This window comes from Rana temporaria, chromosome 3 (assembly GCF_905171775.1).
Source record: "Rana temporaria chromosome 3, aRanTem1.1, whole genome shotgun sequence".
NCBI lineage: Eukaryota > Metazoa > Chordata > Amphibia > Anura > Ranidae > Rana > Rana temporaria.
Window position 1 is genome coordinate 445,507,369 of NC_053491.1, and position 17,758 is coordinate 445,525,126.

Below are 17,758 nucleotides of genomic sequence, written 5' to 3' on the forward strand. Positions count from 1 at the left end.
CATCCAAGTCCTTTCAAACTGTCCCCGCCACTGTCCGTTTATTAGAACCTAATGACATTGCAGACTCTTCACCGTTCACCGACCTCACTAGCTGCCCCCGAATTTATAAATGCATTCCCAAAGAGTAGTCAGCAGCTCCACATTCATGTATACAAAGTGCAGCCTAAGTTGCACAAAAGCACATCTCGGCGGATTAGATTGTAAGCTCTGCGGGCCAGACAGTGGGTTCTATTCTTACGGGCTGGGCTTATCCCTCCATTTGTGTGTCTGCAGCTTCTCTCCCTCTCTCCTCCTTGTCTCTCTCCTCAGCCCCCATCCTCTGTCAGACACACACAGATTGTGACGTTTGGTTATGCAATGTCTGACCCACTAACACACATTCTCAAAGAGAGAGAGAGAGAAGCAGAGAGAGGAGAGGAGTGATGCCAGGAAAGTAGAGCACACACACACACAACAGGAGGAGGAGATAGAGAGAAACACACGCTCACAAAACAACAGCAAGCCAAAAGCATCGCACTGACCTGCTGCTGAGACCAGGCAGGTAAGTGGCCATTGATTTATTCTCTGATCTACCTGTATGGGGGCTATAGCAAGAATTGGGAAACTTATATCCATGTGCAAGGCAGGAAGGCGTGCTTTGGCTGTTTGTAGAGTAGCGGCAGCAGCAGCAGGTGAGTTGCACAATTCATCAAAAGTAATTTGTTCTCATCCAGACAAAAAGGAGCTATACTCTATTAAAGGGCCACTCCACCCAAAGTTGATGATTCTGTTACCAGTGGAGGTTGCTGCACTCCATGACCTATTGGCTTTCCCTATGGCTTGGGAAGTTGAAGAGGGTAAGCTCCCTGGGCTATAAGTTACAAGTTTCCTCTAGCCATTATAGAGTCGCAGCCAGCAATGGAAGTCTCAGGCCCCGTACACACGACCGGGTTTCTCGGCAGAATTCAGCCAGAAACTCGGTCGGAGCCGTATTCTGCCGAGAAACCCGGCCGTGTGTACACTTTCGGCCGAGGAAACCGACGAGAATCTCGTCGTGCCAAATAGAGAACATGTTCTCTATTTCCTCGTAACTCAATGAGGAAAGTTGGCTCGCCGAGATCCTCGGCGGCTTCACAAGAAACTCGACGAGCAAAACGATGTGTTTTGCTCGTCGTGTTTCTCGGCCGTGTGTACGGGGCCTCACTCCTCCAGCTGCATTATATCGGTACTCGTGCTTTAAAAATAACAAAACTGGAGGCAGACAGCTTTTAGAACCCAGAAATCTTATCATTTCTATATTTTTTCATTTACTTTAAAGACATCGCACTTGTGCCAATGTCGTCTGTTGGTCTGTCCACAATTTTGATAAGTCGTCAGCTAACACGGGTCAGACACTTGTTTTGTTTGCCTTGCGTACAATTAAAAACTCTAAAATTAGCACAACCAAGAAAAGTCTTTGAAGGATGTGCCAACTCAGATTTGGGCAAAACTGTGCTGGGGTGAGGGGGCAGAGAGTCACATCAAATGGCGAAGTCTAGAAGCCGTCAGGATCTTGTAAGTGAGCCAAAGCAAGCTGTGCGTTCATTGTTAGAACAAAAAAAGCCAAAAGTTTGGTGTCAGCATGCGCTCCATGACCGCCTGGCTCCTGGAATGAGTCTGCTGGGAGAACTTCCTAGAGGCTGTAACTACCTAGCTCCTGGAATTGGTTGGGTGACGGATGGAGTTAATAGGTGCCATGGCTATTTGACTCTGAGAATTAGTGCCATGACTACCCAAGGTAGGAGTTTCTAAGATGTTGTGACTACCTTACATCTGGAATTAGTCCAGTTGGGGGATTCTTTAGTGTCGTGACTACCCTACTTCTGAAATTAGTCCAGCGGGGGGTTCTTAGGCATTGTTACTACTTTATTTCTGGAATTAGTCCAGTGGGGGGCTCTTTGGCGTTGTGACTGTTCTGTTTCTGGAATAAGTCGAGTAGGGGGTTCTTAGGGGTCATAACTACCATACATCTGGCCCAGTGTGGGGGGGGGGGGGGTTCTTAGGTGTCGAGACTACCTTACTGTTGGAATTAGCCCAGTGTGGGGGGGGGGGAGGGTTCTTAGGTGTCGAGACTACCTTACTGTTGGAATTAGGCCAGTGGGGGGTTCTTGGGTGTTGGGACTGCTCCACTTTCGGGAATAAGTCCAGTGGGGGATTCTTTGGCGTCTGGACTGTTCTACTTCTCGAATAAGTCTAGTGGGGGTTCTCAGAAGTCATAACTACTTTATGTCTGGAATTAGCCCAGTGAGGGTTCTTCAGTGTCGAGACTACCTTACTCTTGGAATAAGTCCAGTGGAGGGTTCTTAGGTGTCATTACTACTTTACTTCTGAAATTAGACCAGTGGGGGATTCTTAGGGGGTTATGACTACTGTAACGGAATGGCCGTGATACCCAGAGACTTTTGAAGGATGCGGGGTCAGCTACCTTACATCTGGAATTAGTCCAGTGGAGGGGGTTGTTAGATGGTGAAACTACCTTACTCTTGCAATTATTCCAGTTGGGGGTTCTTAGGTGTTGTGACTACCTTACTTGTGAATTAGTCCATTAGGTAGTTCTTGGGTGTTGTGACTACCGTACATCTGGAATAAGTCCAGTGGCGGGGGTTGTTAAACAGTGAAACTACCTTACTCTTGGAATTAATCCAGTTGGGGGTTCTTAGGTGTTGTGACTATATTACTTGTGAAATTAGTCCATTAGGTGGTTCTTGGGTGTTGTGACTACCGTACATCTAGAATAGGTCCAGTGGAAGGGGTTGTTAGACGTTGAGACTACCTTACTCCTGGAATTAGTCCAGTTGGGGGTTCTTAGGTGTTGTGACTATCTTACCTGTGGACTTAGTCCAGGAGGTTGTTAGATGTCAAGATTACCTTACTCCTGGAATTAGTCCAGTTGGGGGTTCTTAGGTGTTGTGACTATCTTACCTGTGGACTTAGTCCAGGAGGTTGTTAAATGTGAAGACTACCTTACTCCTGGAATAAGTCCAGTTGGGGGTTCTTAGGTGTCGTGACTATCTTACTTGTGGACTTAGTCCAGGAGGTTGTTAGATGTCAAGATTACCTTACTCCTGGAATTAGTCCAGTTGGGGGTTCTTAGGTGTTGTGACTATCTTACTTGTGGACTTAGTCCAGGAGGTGGTTTTTGAGTGCTGCGACTACCTTACTCCTGGAATCAGTCCAGTAGGGGGTTCAAAAGTGCCATGATGACTTTACTTCTGAAATCAGTCAAGTGAGGAGTTTTCAGTTGCCCTAACTACATGCCTTTTAGAAATATTCTAGTGGTGGGATCTTAGGTTGCTTTCAGTACCTGGCTCCTGGAATTAGTCCAGTAGGAGGCTTTTTTAATGCTATGACTATCTGGTTGCTGAAATCTGTTAAGGGGGGGGGGGGATCTTGGGAGCCATGAGTGCCATGCTCCTGGATTAAGTCCTGTGGAGGGTTCTTAGGTGCCATAACTACCAGGCTCACAGGATCAGTTCTTATGTAATGTGAATAAGCCCAGAGAAGAGTGTAATCTGGTGTATGTTACCCAAGGCAGCCAATAAGATTTAAACAATTTTTCCTAGAATAGATTTGAAAATATAAGGACCGATCTGATTGCTTCCATGGATACCATGCCTACTTCTAATTTCCTAGACTTTTATACAAATTGAATGTTACAAGCCTTATAAATACATGCACTAACACCATTCAAGGTGGGCACTGGCAGTGCAAAAATGTATCACTGCAACCAGAGGCGTTGCTAGGGGGGTGCGGGGGATGCGGTCCACACCGGGTGACACCCGCTAGAGGGGTGACATCATCCCGTTTTTTTTTGTGTTTTTTAATTTTTTTTTAGCTGACATGCCCAGCCTGCCCTGTGCAATCCCAGCCTGCCCTGTACCACCCCAGCCTGCTCTGTGCCACCCCAGCCTGCCATGTACCACCTCAGCCTGCCCTGTACCACCCCAACCTGCCCTGTACCACCCTAACTTGCCCTATACCACCCCAACCTGCCCTATGCAACCCTAACTTGCCCTATACCACCCCAAACTACCCTATATCACCCCAACATGCCCTATACCACCTCAACCTGTCCTATACCACCCCACTACACCAACCTGCCACTATACCACTATATACTACCCTAACCTGCCACTATACTGCCCTATACTATCATTTACAGGGCTGGTTTGGGGTGCGCCCCTTGCCCGTGCACTGCCTGCTTGGTGCTGGGCAGCCTAGACAGAGGGGGGGGGGTGACACCATGTTTTACCGCACCACCCTAGTGACGCCACTGACTGCAACCATTTGACCTCATACCGGTTCAAAACAGGTAAATGTCCACCAACTTCTCCCAACTCCAGTGGTTTCGGTCCACAGGAAAGCAAAACAAACCCTTCTAAAATGTTAACACTTCTGCCATCACAGGCAGACATCAAATCTATTATTATATTATCTAAGATCAGTTACGTGACATGTACTAATCATATGTAAGGTGTACCCAGCTACGTAATCATGACATCAATACTATGGGGATTATTTATGAGGATAGAGAGCAGAGTATAAACAACAGCAACTAAAGCTGTGTATACAGTACATGCATTCATTTTTATGGGTACATATATCATCTTTCTCTCTTTCTGGAAATGCTAGCTGCCTGGCTGCCATGCTGATTCTAAGGTCTCAGCACTTTCGGGGGCACTGACCCGCAACAAGTATGCAGATTGAGAGTTTTGCCTCTACCAATCTGCTTGCTTGCTTTGGGTCGGGGGGACAGAAGCCACAGACAGCCAAGAAGCAAGCACTTTCAAAAGGAGGTCAGCCATGGCTTTTCCCTGTATTTCTTTTAACCACTTGACAACTGGGCACTTAACACCCTTAATAACCAGACCAATTTTCAGCTTTCGGTGCTCTCACATTTTGAATGACAATTACTCAGTCATACAACACTGTATCCATATGAAATTTTTGTCCTTTTTTTTCACACAAATAGAGCTTTATTTTGGTGGTATTTGATCACCTCTGCTTTTTTTATTTTCTTCGCTATAAATGAATAAAAGAACCTAAATTTTGTAAAAAAAAATGAATTTTTCTTAATTTCTATTATACAATTTTGCGAAAAAGTATTTTTTCTTCATAAATTTGGCCAAAAATGTATACTGCTACATATCTTTGGTAAAAAGAAAACAAAATTGTGGATATTATTTAGTCTGGGTAAAAGTTATAGGGTCTACAAGCTTTGGTGCCAATTACTGAAAATGTATCAATTTGATCACACCTGATGTACTGATGTCATTTCTTGGTGGGCACAGGCGGCACTGGTAGGCACAGGCGGCACTGGTGGGCACAGGCGGCACTGGTGGGCACAGGCAACACTGATGTGGCACTGCAGTGGCGCAGATGAGCACTGATAGGCACAAGTGGCGCAGATGATCACTGATGGGCACAGGTGGCACTGGTGTGGCTCTGTAGTGGCACTGGTGTGGCTCTGTAGTGGCACAGAGGTGGCACTGTAGGCACAGAGGTGGCACAATTGTGGCACAGATGGCACTATGCTGGCACTTGGGGGAATGCTGGGCACTGTTGGGGCACTGCTAGGCACTTACTATAGTCACAGGGTCACTCTCCTCTCACGCTGAATCTGTGTGAGGAGAGGAGAGCATGAACTTGGGATAACCCCACTACAATGTTTTGTTTACTTTTGTGATCACTCCGTCATTGGACGGAGCGATCATGTGGTAAAGGACCGCCGTCATTGGTCCTTTACCACGATCTGTGTTGCGACGGGTCCCGTGGACCTGGCGAGCACAGATGTTCCCGAGTGCGCGCCCGCGGGGGCGCGTGGGAACGATTCTCTGGGAGGACGTCAATGTACGCCCTCCCAGAGTTAAGCAACCGCCCTGTAGCTGTCATTCGGCTATGGGCCGGTTGATAAGTGGTTAATACAGATTTCTACTAATACCTATTGAAGAATACTGGCTGCATGCAAAAGCACATATTGCTAACTGCGAGTTTATTTAGACGGGAGGGGGGGGGGCACGTGTGGTATCCGCCAAGATCCACCAGGCATACCCCATACATTGCAAATTACTAGAAATCATTTTCAAATATTGGCAACAGTGCAAATGTGTTCTGGGGGCCTGCCAGCCTTGTGAGTGGCAGGCACAGAGCCACGGGCATGCACCCGCAGCGCATATTTGCCAGCTTGGCATGACATATCCTCAGTCAGGCTTGTATAATAAACTAGAACAAAGTAATGTAATTCATAGCAATCGGATTTCAATTTGTAGGAGTCAAGTCCATGAAATACGAGTTTTAGGAATAGGTTGGTTGGAATTGGTTACTGCACCTCACATTTTGCTCCTTGTCTTGCAAAGAAAAAAAAAATATGTTGGGTGAAATACATAGCCATACAATAATTAACCTGTCCTGAAAATGCTAGTTGCCTGAGTGGCATGCTGATCCGATATCTTCACTACTTTAAGAATCACTGACCTGATAAAAGTGCGCAGACTAGGAATTGTGACTTCACTAGCTACCTACTTATCAAGTGAGGCATTCAGGAAGCGCTGCAACCAGAAACAGCCAGGCAATTGGCATGTTCAGGCTCTGTGTTTCCGAGCTCGTGCATTTTCAAGTAAACCTGACAATGTAGGAAAATTATTTGCAATTCTGTTTCGAACCAACTTTTTTAATACAAATATACGATTTTCAATATATTTGATTTTTCTAAGGGCCCTTTCACACGGGCGGACGAACGGTCCGTTTTTTACAAGTCCGTTTACGTAATGCTTCCCTATGGTATTGCAGACGTTAGCGGATGATGCATCCGCTAACGTCCATAAAGATCCGCCTCCGCAAAGATCCGCTTTTTCAGACGGAAGAAAACCCTATTTTTCTTCCGTCTGGCGGAACGGATCGGATAAATACGGACACACGGTCTAGTAATCTAGTAAGGTGTACTGCAAAAAAAAAAAAACGGGAGGGGGGCCAGCCGGGTCTGTAAGGGGCCCTGGGGACCATCGGGCCCCTTACAGGTGTAATGCAAAAAATTAAATAAAAAAAAATGGGAGGGGGGCCAGCTTAGCCCCTGGGGACCATCGGGCCCCTTACAGGTGTAATGCCTGTACCCCCCTGATGGTGGCCCTGCCCACAACTATTGGCCCCCCCGACTACAAGGACCCGGGAATGGCCTCCTCCACTTGATGCTACTCTATTGCCAGTTGTCAATTCTCCACTGACCTACAAAATAGAAAACGTGCGAGCATTACCCAACATTCCTGACACTTCCTGAAAATATGACTTAAAGGGAGAACTATTCACGTGTCATTATTCGGCACACGTGCTGCTGGCTAATTACAGATCTCTCACTCTACTTCACCTTAATTGACAAATCCTTCCCCGTCCTCTCTCTCCTGATCCCATCAGCATTACAAAACCTTTGTAATTCCTCTAAGATTTACCTATCTAATGTAGGTGGGAGTAATCACACAGCTGAGCTGTGCGCTCATTATTACGTAAACTCTTCACAATGAAGTATTAATCACATGGTGAACTGTTACTAAACTTCATTGGTATACAAGCTTGTGGGCCACCAGTAGATTTTTGTATGAACATTTTCGCTTTTCAAAACGCTTGTTCTTTTTTTTAAATTGCCAATGGGGTCAAATTGACAATTTGTTTTTATCTAGAGCAGGATGAAAAAAAATTCAAAATTATAACTGTGAATGTAGTGTTCTTTTGAGAAATTCCATTCATTCCTAAATTGAATGTTAAAAGCATATTAACTACTTTTGAACAACATTCCTGAAGTCTATCATGGCAATATTGAACGTACTGATGAGATTTTTTTTTCCGTACGAACATTCTTATAAAAATATACCAGCGTATGGCCATGTTTAGTTAGAAAAGAAATGTAGAAAGCAGTTGTGAGCGGTCAGTTGCGGCTGGTGCTCAACATTTTTTGGGGGGGCGCAAACGGAAAAAAAATTGCAGCCTCACTGTGCCCATCAAATGCAGCCACTGTGCCATTAATTCGCACCACTGTGCCATGCCATCAAACGCAGCCACTGTGCCATCAATTGTCACCACTGTGCCATGCCATCAAACGCAGCCACTGTGCCATGCCATCAAACGCAGCCACTGTGCCATGCCATCAAACACATCCACTGTGCCATCAATTGTCGCCACTGTGCCAATTGTCACCACTGTGCCCTTTAATTGTCGCCACTGTGCCCATTGATGTCACTGTGCCCTTAAATTGTCGCCGCTGTGCCCATTCATGGCGCTGTCCCAATTGTCCCCACTGTGCCCATTGTCCCCACTGTGCCCATTGATGTCGCTGTGCCCTTTAATTGTTGCCACTGTGCCCATTCATGCCGCTGTGCCAATTGTCCCCACTGTGCCTATTTTCGCCACTGTGCCCATTGATGTCACTGTGCCCTTCGTCGCTGATGTACCCTGTAAAATGCCCCTTCCCCCCCCCCCCCGCCCGGCACTTACCTTTACTGGAGTCAGCCATCCACGTCCTCGACCCTCGATGTCTTCTCCCGCCCTCGATGACGCTTCAGCCAATCAAGTGCCAACCAGGCCCTAGCAATAGAGGAGGCTACACTTTAATAGTCACCTGCATTCTAGCAATGGAGGATGTTAGACAGCAGTAGCTGCCTGCATCCTAGCAACCAAGGATGCTAGGCAACAATAGCTGCCTTGTGTCCTAGCAATGGAGCACGCTTTGTGGAAATAGCAATCTGCATCTTTGCAATGGATGATGCTAGGCAGCAACAGCCACTTAAGTCCTAGCAACTAAGGATGCTAGGTGATGTTAGCTACCTGCATCCTAGCAACTGATAATGGTAGGCAGTAATAGCTGCCTGCACCGTAGCAACGGAGGACACTAGGCATCAATAACTTCCTGTGTCCTAGCAACAAGGGGACACTAGGCTGCTTCTGCCAGCAATGTCTAGGGACAATTAGTGGGTTTCACATTTTGCACCATTACCAGTAAGCCTAAACATTCTTTGCATGAATTAGAGCATGTTCTAAATTTTTAACGGCCATTTTGTACGTCGTGAAAAATGCTCTGGAGCCCACACACGATCGTTTTTAATGACATTAAAAAAAAACGTAATTTTTTACAACCCGAAAAACGGTCGTGTGTACGCGGCATAAGGCTAAAACTGAGTCAAAATTTGCTGCCAAAATTAACACTGGTTGTGAGCATCCAATCAGATTAGATTATTATAGACTGGCCATACTGTATATGGGAAGATTTTTCAGAAGGGTTGACAAAGATTCAATAAAAGGAAAAAATCTTTATTGAAGACCACAAGTAAATGAACAGTGCATACCACCAAACTTTCGAGCTTTAGGTTGTAGAAGATATATTTTTTTTTTAGAATGGAATATTTTATAAATGAGCTAACTACTGCATGTTACTATAAGTTGTTGCTTGCTTTCATTAGATACAAGTAATTTCTGGAGGATAGATTGGTTGGTATCGGTAGGAACAGATTTCAGAAACGGGTGCTAGGATGAGTTATGGGTTATCTCTCTTAGGTCATTTTATCTCACGTGTAATGCTGTGAGGGTGTGTCACAGAAGAATGTGAGAAGGATATGGTGCATTCTTGTCATAATGCTAAAGGCAACACAAATATTAGGTAATCAAGTTTGCCTTGTTATTGAATTGCTGTCCAGAAAACTTAAATTGGATGTAATTATTATTAATAATCAATTCTTTGTGCTTAGGGATCCCCAGATCCAAGATAACTGTCTTATAGCTGGATTCAGATAGCTTTACGCCGGCGTATCAGTAGATACGCCGACGTAACTCTGAATCTACGCCGACGTAACTCTGAATCTACGCCGACATAACTCTGAATCTACGCCGTCCTAAATTTAAGCGTATTCTGGAAACCAAATACGCTTAAATTAGGCTAAGATACGAGCGGCGTAAGTCTCCTACGCCGTCGTATCTTAGGGTGCAATATTTACGTTGGCCGCTAGGTGGCGCTTCCGTTAAGATCGGCGTAGAATATGCAAATGACTAGATACGTCGATTCAGAAACGTACGTGCGCCCGGCGCATTTTTTTTACGTCGTTTACGTATGGCTTTTTCCGGCGTAAAGTTAGTCGAACAAATAGCTGGCCTAGTCAATGTTAAGTATGGCAGTCGTTCCCGCGTAGAAATTTGAATTTTTTACGTCGTTTGCGTAAGTCGTCCGTGAATGGGGCTGGACATAATTTACGTTCACCTCGAAACCAATACGTCCTTGCGGCGTACTTTGGAGCAATGCACACTGGGATATGTACACGGACGGCGCATGCGTCGTACGTAAAAAACGTCAATCACGTCGGGTCACCAATCATTTACATAAAACACGCCCCCCTCATCCTCATTTGAATTAGGCGCGCTTACGCCGGCTCCATTTACGCTACGCCGCCGTAACTTAGGAGGCAAGTGCTTTGTGAATACAGCACTTGCCTCTTTGACTTACGGCGGCGTATCGTAAATACGATACGCTACGCCGCCTGAAAGATGCGCCGCCCTACCTGAATCTAGCTATTAGTGCTTCAACTTCAGATCCAACTTGGCGTTCGACACCCCTCCTCATTATCATACATATCATGTGAGCACCTGAACAGCCTATGATGGTTCGTTCGTTGGTGTTTGGGTTGGCAGAGGACTTGGCCTGTATGGTCAAACAATATTTTATACATTTTCAATAATTTTTGCTTCCTGTCTCACTGCAGAAGTCTGCACAGAACTTTAGCAGTCAGATCATGCAAAACATTTCAGAACAGTTTAAAAAAAACTGTACTTTCACTTTAAGATATCAAGCACACAGGTCTATAAATATGAGGCCGAATGATATGTGCCAGCATGTGGGTATCTCCTCTGCCCACGCAGTGCAAAGTGCAGTACTAATGTTCAGAGTACCGTGACTTGTGGCGGCCATTCAGATTTCTGTCAGCGCAGCTAAAGATGCATTCTGATTGGCTGTGACGCTACTGAACTTTGCTCTTTGCATTATCAATTGAAAAGGCGGTGGCAGATGGGTCGCTGGCATCGTACAGTGCTGTGTGCCAGATGGTGACCAGAATGCAATACATTTAGCATTTTTTACTGATTGTATTTCCATTATGATTTTTCCCATGGTTTTTGCTGGACACAAAAGTCTGTACAATGTAAAGCTACACCATTTTTATAAAAGGCTATGGCCCAGATTCGCGTAGATTCGCCTATCTTTAGGCGGGCGTAGCGCATCTCAGATACACTACGCCGCCATAACTTAGAGTGGCAGGTCCCATATTTTCAAAGAACTTGCGCTTTAAGTTATGCCGGCGTAGTGTAACTGGGCTGGCGTAAGGGCTGGGCTGGCGTAAGCCCGCCTAATTCAAATGTGGAAGTGCGTGTTTCATGGAAATTAATCATGACCCCACGTAATCTATGCTTTTAACGAACGGCGCATGCGCCGTCCGTGGACGTATCCCAGTGCGCATGCTCCAAATTACGCCGCAAAGACTGAATTGGTTCCGGTTATTACACAATCCTGGCAGTCAAGCACTGGCTGGGTTTGTTGCAGGCCTATGGCAATAAATGGGTGTCAGTTACTGTATATTAACTCCAAAAATAGAATGTATCAGGGAGCAATTCTCTACCAGTATGGGGCACCTTGCTCCTGGTACTGACTGGGTATTCATTATTGTCTCTGGCAGACTGGTACTGGGTGGGTTTGTTGTGGTTTGGGGCAGATAGTCTCTGGCACTGAATTAGTATCTGTTTTTGTATTTTGCTGAGGAGGTTTGTGGTGTTTCAGGGTATATAGTCTATTTTGCATATTTCCAAAAGCTTGGCACTGAATGGGTTTTGTGTTATTGTAAGAGGCATAGTCTTTGCCATTAAATATATATTTGTTATTGCGTGCTTTCAAAAGCCTGGCACTGAAAGGGTTCATGGTGTTGTGGGGTACACAGTCTCTGCCTCTAAATGCATGCTCATTATTTCATGTTTTTGAAAGCCTGGCACTGATTGGGTTTGTGGTGTTACAGGTTACAAAGTCTCTGCCATGGAATGCATGCTCGTTATTACGTGTTTTTGAAAGCCTGGCACTGAATGGGTTTGTGGCGTTTGACGGAACATAATCTCTGGCACTTAAACATATATTTGTTACTGCATGTTTTTGGAAGCCTGGCACTGAATGGGTTTGTGGCAAGGAACAGGTCTCTGGCGGCACAGACCAATTGGTCCCTGGCAGAGTGCCCTCAGGTCTGTTTACGAAATCCTGACCTAGTTTTCATGCCTTGCGCTGCTTGGTCACATGGCAGGGAGATTAGGCACGTGGACCATACAAGGAGGGAGGGTGGAGGGAGCAGGGTGTGTACACACATACTAACACACTGACACACATATGTAGACAAGACAAGGGTAAACTTCCAGCTTTATGTCTGGGGGGCAGATTATAGAAAACCCATTGTCCCAGTAATTCTTCTCCTGACGCTTTATAAGCATGACCTGAAAAACCGACAGCCTAGAGGAAGTCACAAATCCCACTGACAGCTCTTGAAAAAGAATAGTTGAAATCAATGCATATATTAAAGGGGTTTTCCAACCGAACCTGTTATTCCTCTAGCACTGCAAAACAGAGACGAATTGTCCCATTCTATTGGTTGTGTGCTCCCCATTCTGAAAAAATGTTTTGTCCTCCAGAGCAAATGATGCTTCATTTTTTGCAACTGCTAAAGATGTTCATCTGTGACTTGATTTCCTCAACTGACATAGGTCTACCACCTAAGTAATCCCCCTTTCTTACCGGAGTGATTTGAAGCACATTTCCAATAGCGCTTCAACACTTAACACCAGATGTTGTGCCCATTCACATCTGAGCGATGGGCTGTCCCTCAACTCTCAGAAAAAGTACAGGTGCTTCTTTAGGGCATGTTGCATGTTTCTGGTCCCGATAGAACCTAACATGGGTTCAACGTGCAGTTTCTCGCCTAACAACCATTTATCTTCTCCTAGTAACTAGCTTTTCACAAAACACCCAAGCCTAAAAAAGTACCCGAAAAACACACAAAAACAAACAAAATAAATGCTCCTGCTCAAGTATCCAGGCTAAACCCAACCAAATATATTCCAGGCGTATCAAAGCAAACGGTGTTCAAAGTCTTGCAGTTAAATTTTCCTTTGAAACCAAATTCTGAGTAGAAAAAGCCAGTGTACCACCTGCATGCTGTAGAGAAGAACATTTATTCTCTGTGTGGAAGTAATGGTCTATCTACAAAGGTCTTAGGCCTCGTACACACCACAGGACATGTCCGATGAAAACGGTCCGCGGACCTGTCCGCTCGGAGATTTCGGTCTGATGGCTGTACACACCATCAAACCGAAATCCCAGCGGACAGAGAACGCGGTGATGTAGACGACACCGACGTTCTCTATCGCGCGAGTTCAATGCTTCCACGCATGCGTCGAATCAATTCGACGCATGCGCGGGATTTCGGTCCGCTGGTTAGACGTACTAACCAGCGGACATGTCCGACGGACAGCTCTCCAGCGGACAAGTTTCTTAGCATGCTAAGAAACTTTTGTCTGCTGGAAATCTGTCCGCTAGCCTGTACACACGATCGGATCTGTCCTCTGAAACTGGTCCGCGGACCAGTTTCAACGGACATGTCCGGTCGTGTATATGAGGCCTTATGCCTCATACACACGGTTAAACTTTCAGAGAAAAAAAGTCAGACTGGCTTTTTTTCTCGGAAAGTCCGGCCGTGTGTAGCCTCCATCTGACTTTTTTTCTCGGAAGTCCGACGGACCTAAGATAGAGAACCTGTTCTCTATCTTTCCGTCGGACTTCCGACGGACTCAAGGCAGACTTGTGCATGGTCAAAAGTCTGAGCGTGTGTACGAGGCATTACACACACCCCTGTCAAACCTATAGCTCCTCAAATACTATATCGACTGCTCCCTGGATCCTGGTAGTAGTTCATCACATTCAACTGGACTTGTACTGTACTATTAACTCCTACTATGTATACCATGACCTAGCCTTTCCCAATGTTTTCACCCCCGAATAAATTATTTTCAGGTTCTCAAGGAACCCCTGCTAAAAAATAATTATGCCTACAGCTCATGATACATTAGCATGATTATTTTGTCAAAGAAAGTTTTAAATATAAGAATAAGTAATGTGGTGTACTTTGTGTTCACTCTAACATAAGTGGTCAGTTCAGTGAAGGTGGGAGATCAATCCACCATTACTCAAAGCTCAAGGAACCCATAACAAACTTTAGGAGGAACCCTGGTTGAGAAAAACTGACCTAATTACATGAGAATCTTCACAGACTCATGCTACCTGCTGATTGGGGAGTCCTAGCTTGGATCCAGTAGGGTGTATGTCGGACAGCTACAGAGAGACCGCTGTATCACTAGTTTTGTAGGTCAGCAATCTAAAAGAATCTCTTGCACGTGTGTTTTTCAATTGCGTATTTTAACAACTTCAGGAATTACCAGTTAGAAGATGAATAGAGAGCTTGCACATGGACTCGGGAGACACCTGTCTATCTAAATGTATGTTTGTGTATATATAGTTCTGTATGTAATAGGATAACAGATTACAAAACACGAGTAATTGAGGTAATTAACATTCAAAGTAAACCAGGTCAAACGTGAGTCCATTTCATGCCAAACTACAGGGTCATATTATGTAATGTTGTTGGGGCGGGGTTCCAAAATACCACTTTCCCAAATGTCTTATATTTTTTTTTCTATCTTCTCTAGGCGTGTCCAGGAGAGCAAAACCTGCCGGAGAGGGAAGCAGAGAATTATTACCTGACAAAGGAGAAAGAGAGGAACATCTCCTCGTTCAAACACAAATCCAAGAACAGCAGAGATCTGACTCATTAATCCAAGAGAACATGGGAGTTTGTATTGCGGCGGTTGATCTGGTAGAGAAAGAAACAGTTCAAGAATAAGATGCTTAAACTGCATGGTGAGCCAAAACAAGAAGAAAGCAGTCCTAGTTTTCAACTCAAGGGACGGTGCTTCACCTAAATTCTTCTTGCCAGAACCCTATCGCTGTTTTATAGCTTCCTACAGCAAAGACTTGGACATACATTGATCTTGAGGAAGACCTCGGTGAACATGGAATCTCCATTGGCCAACTACTCACAAAGCATGGAGCATGAGCATTCCCGGGGAAGAACTCCAAGTGGCCAAAGTGCATCCGCAGCTGGCCGTCGCAAGCGGGAGTTCATCTCCAATGAAAAGAAGGATGCCAGTTACTGGGAGAAGAGGCGGAAAAACAATGAAGCAGCCAAGAGATCACGGGAAAAGAGACGCTTTCATGACCTAGTGCTGGAAGGGAAGGTGGCAGCACTGGATGAGGAAAATGGACGCTTGAGGAATGAATTATTCCAGCTGAAACTGCAATATGGGCTAATTTCAGCTGCCTCTTTCATTGAGGCGAGCCACGGACTTGGCAACCACAAGACTTCAGATGGTGGATCTTTGTTGTGCAACGCCAGGAACACAACCTACACATCCCCATACATGAACTCAGACTCCTCAGAGGCAGACAGTGGAGGGGGTGCAGCCATGGATAGCTATTCCCCGCATGGGTCGCTGTCTGACCTCTCCGATCAGTCTTCCCGGGATAGTCCGGTGCCAACCACCTACGGTGAGGGGAGAGAGATGGAAAATGACTTTGCCAATTTGTGCCCAGTGGAAAACAATCAATCCACAAGATTAGCAGTGCCACGCGGAGGAGTAATACTGTACCGAGTTGGTGGGCTTACGGTTGACCCCCAGCAAAGGCACATTGTGGCTACAGATGAAGAAATGCTGAAACACCGGGCCTCAGAGTACATTGCCCCATTGCCACGCTCCTCCATTTTTGCACATGCGGACAGTTTTCAAACTGCTTACCAACACATGGAGAAGTCCCCTGGGGTTCAAGTCTCCTCAGAACTTTTGTCTCCCAAATCCCCTCAGTCATGGTATCAGAGTGAGGACAGTGGTAGTGACGAGGGGGGATCCAACTGTTGCTCCTCGCAGTGCCCAACCTATCAGGAGCCAGCGGCTGGCGTCAAACTGCCCCACAAATTGAGGTTGAAGTGTCGAACACATGGACATGAGAGGTGGAGGTCAGATAATGGTCAAGGAGTTGAGGTGCAGAATTAATTATCAGCCGGTACTGCTATCCAGTTAATGAAAGCAAAAAACAAAAGGCCTGGCCACCAATCCCTTCTATCACTATCCGCAGATGCCACTTTGTGACTGTTACTTTAAAGACTTATGGCTGATCCTTTAACTACTGTTACACTGCTGGGGGGGGGGGGGCATAGTGTTACAGCCATGGGGACTGGCACTATTTCTGTATATATATTTGCTATGTATATATTTAAATAAACATGTTTAAACCTATATAAAGTTCATAATTTGTGTGTGTTAAGAAGCTAAGATGCCCTATACCAGGGGTGCCCAACCAGTGGCCCGGGGGCTACATGTGGCCCGCGGAGCTCTCTGATGTGGCCCGCGACCTCCTGCTTTGGAATGCAATAGAATAAAATAGAATACTGTAATTAAAGGTAAGTTTATTACTAAAATCACAGTGTATATATGGGCATATGTGTTCTGCAGTTGTTACTGGGCTGCTTTCAACTGATCCGCAGGTGCAGAGCAGTGCACCTGCAGGTTACCTGCACTAAGCCATAGATTTCTATTACCTACAGGATATAATAGAAGTCTATGGCAAAGTGCAGCTAAACTGCAGCAAAGCCACAGGGGCAAACAACAGTGCACCAGTGTGAAAGCAGCCTTAGACCCCTTTCACACGCTCAGTCCGACCCAAATCGAACCCTCCATTCACCTCTAAGGAGTGGCAGATGTAAATGGACTTGTGTCCGTTTACAAATGCCTACCCCCAATCCGATCTGCAAAAAAAAAGTTCAGTGGGCTCTATAGACTGGGCTGCCATCCACCCGCTCCATTTATTGTGGCCCGTGACCGGTTACCAAGTCGCTTAAGTGGCCCCCGCTCTTCAAAAGGTTGGGCACCAAAGTGTGGTTATATAAGTTAATAGATTGCGCTATAAGGTGGTGATGGGAGGGGGATAGAACACTGATTAAAGCAAAATGGATAGACAAAACTGCCAATGCCGAACTTAGTTGGATGAGTAGCTCCCTGGGTTCCTCCAACTCTTTAAGGATCTGTTTGCCTCAGTTCTTTTCTAACTTGGAGAGCTGGAAAATCCCTGAATTTTCTTTAACCCAAAAAACGTAAAAGTTCATCAGGGGGTCCTGGACCTTCTATAATGGCTGCGGTTACCATGTGAGCCCCAGAATACAAGCACCAATTTCACTAATAGACTGCTCAAGAGGTATAAGGACCTTTCAGGTAGTTTAACTGTCTGGCATCGACCAAAAACTCCACTATGACTTTTGCGTTGGATTGGACTTTAAAAAAACACAGAGCTCCATAGCATGCTAATTATGAACAATTAACACTCTTAACACCTTTTCTTTGATATAGGAGGACCAATCTCATTTAGTGCCAGGAATTTACAAAATAAGGGAAGAACAGTTGTACTACACTAGACACAAGGGTTAGGGGGGCCCTGCTCATAAGAACTATCTATATATATTTATTTTTTTATCCACTTCTCGTAACAGGACGACAATGCAATTTGTTTTCCAGTGAAATCACTCAGAAGCATTGTCACCCTATGGACCATGTCTAGTTATAAATGGACTTTATGTAG

General features: G+C 45.4%; 1 protein-coding gene across 1 annotated transcript; it reads left to right on the plus strand.

Moving 5' to 3' along the window:
• Nucleotides 1-415: 415 nt before the first annotated feature.
• LOC120933356 lies at nt 416-16,422 on the plus strand. Its single transcript, XM_040346540.1, has 2 exons — nt 416-541; nt 14,779-16,422. Exon 2 carries the CDS (start codon nt 15,142-15,144, stop codon nt 16,177-16,179), a length of 1,038 nt encoding a protein of 345 aa, XP_040202474.1. The 5' UTR covers nt 416-541; nt 14,779-15,141; the 3' UTR covers nt 16,180-16,422.
• Nucleotides 16,423-17,758: the final 1,336 nt, after the last annotated feature.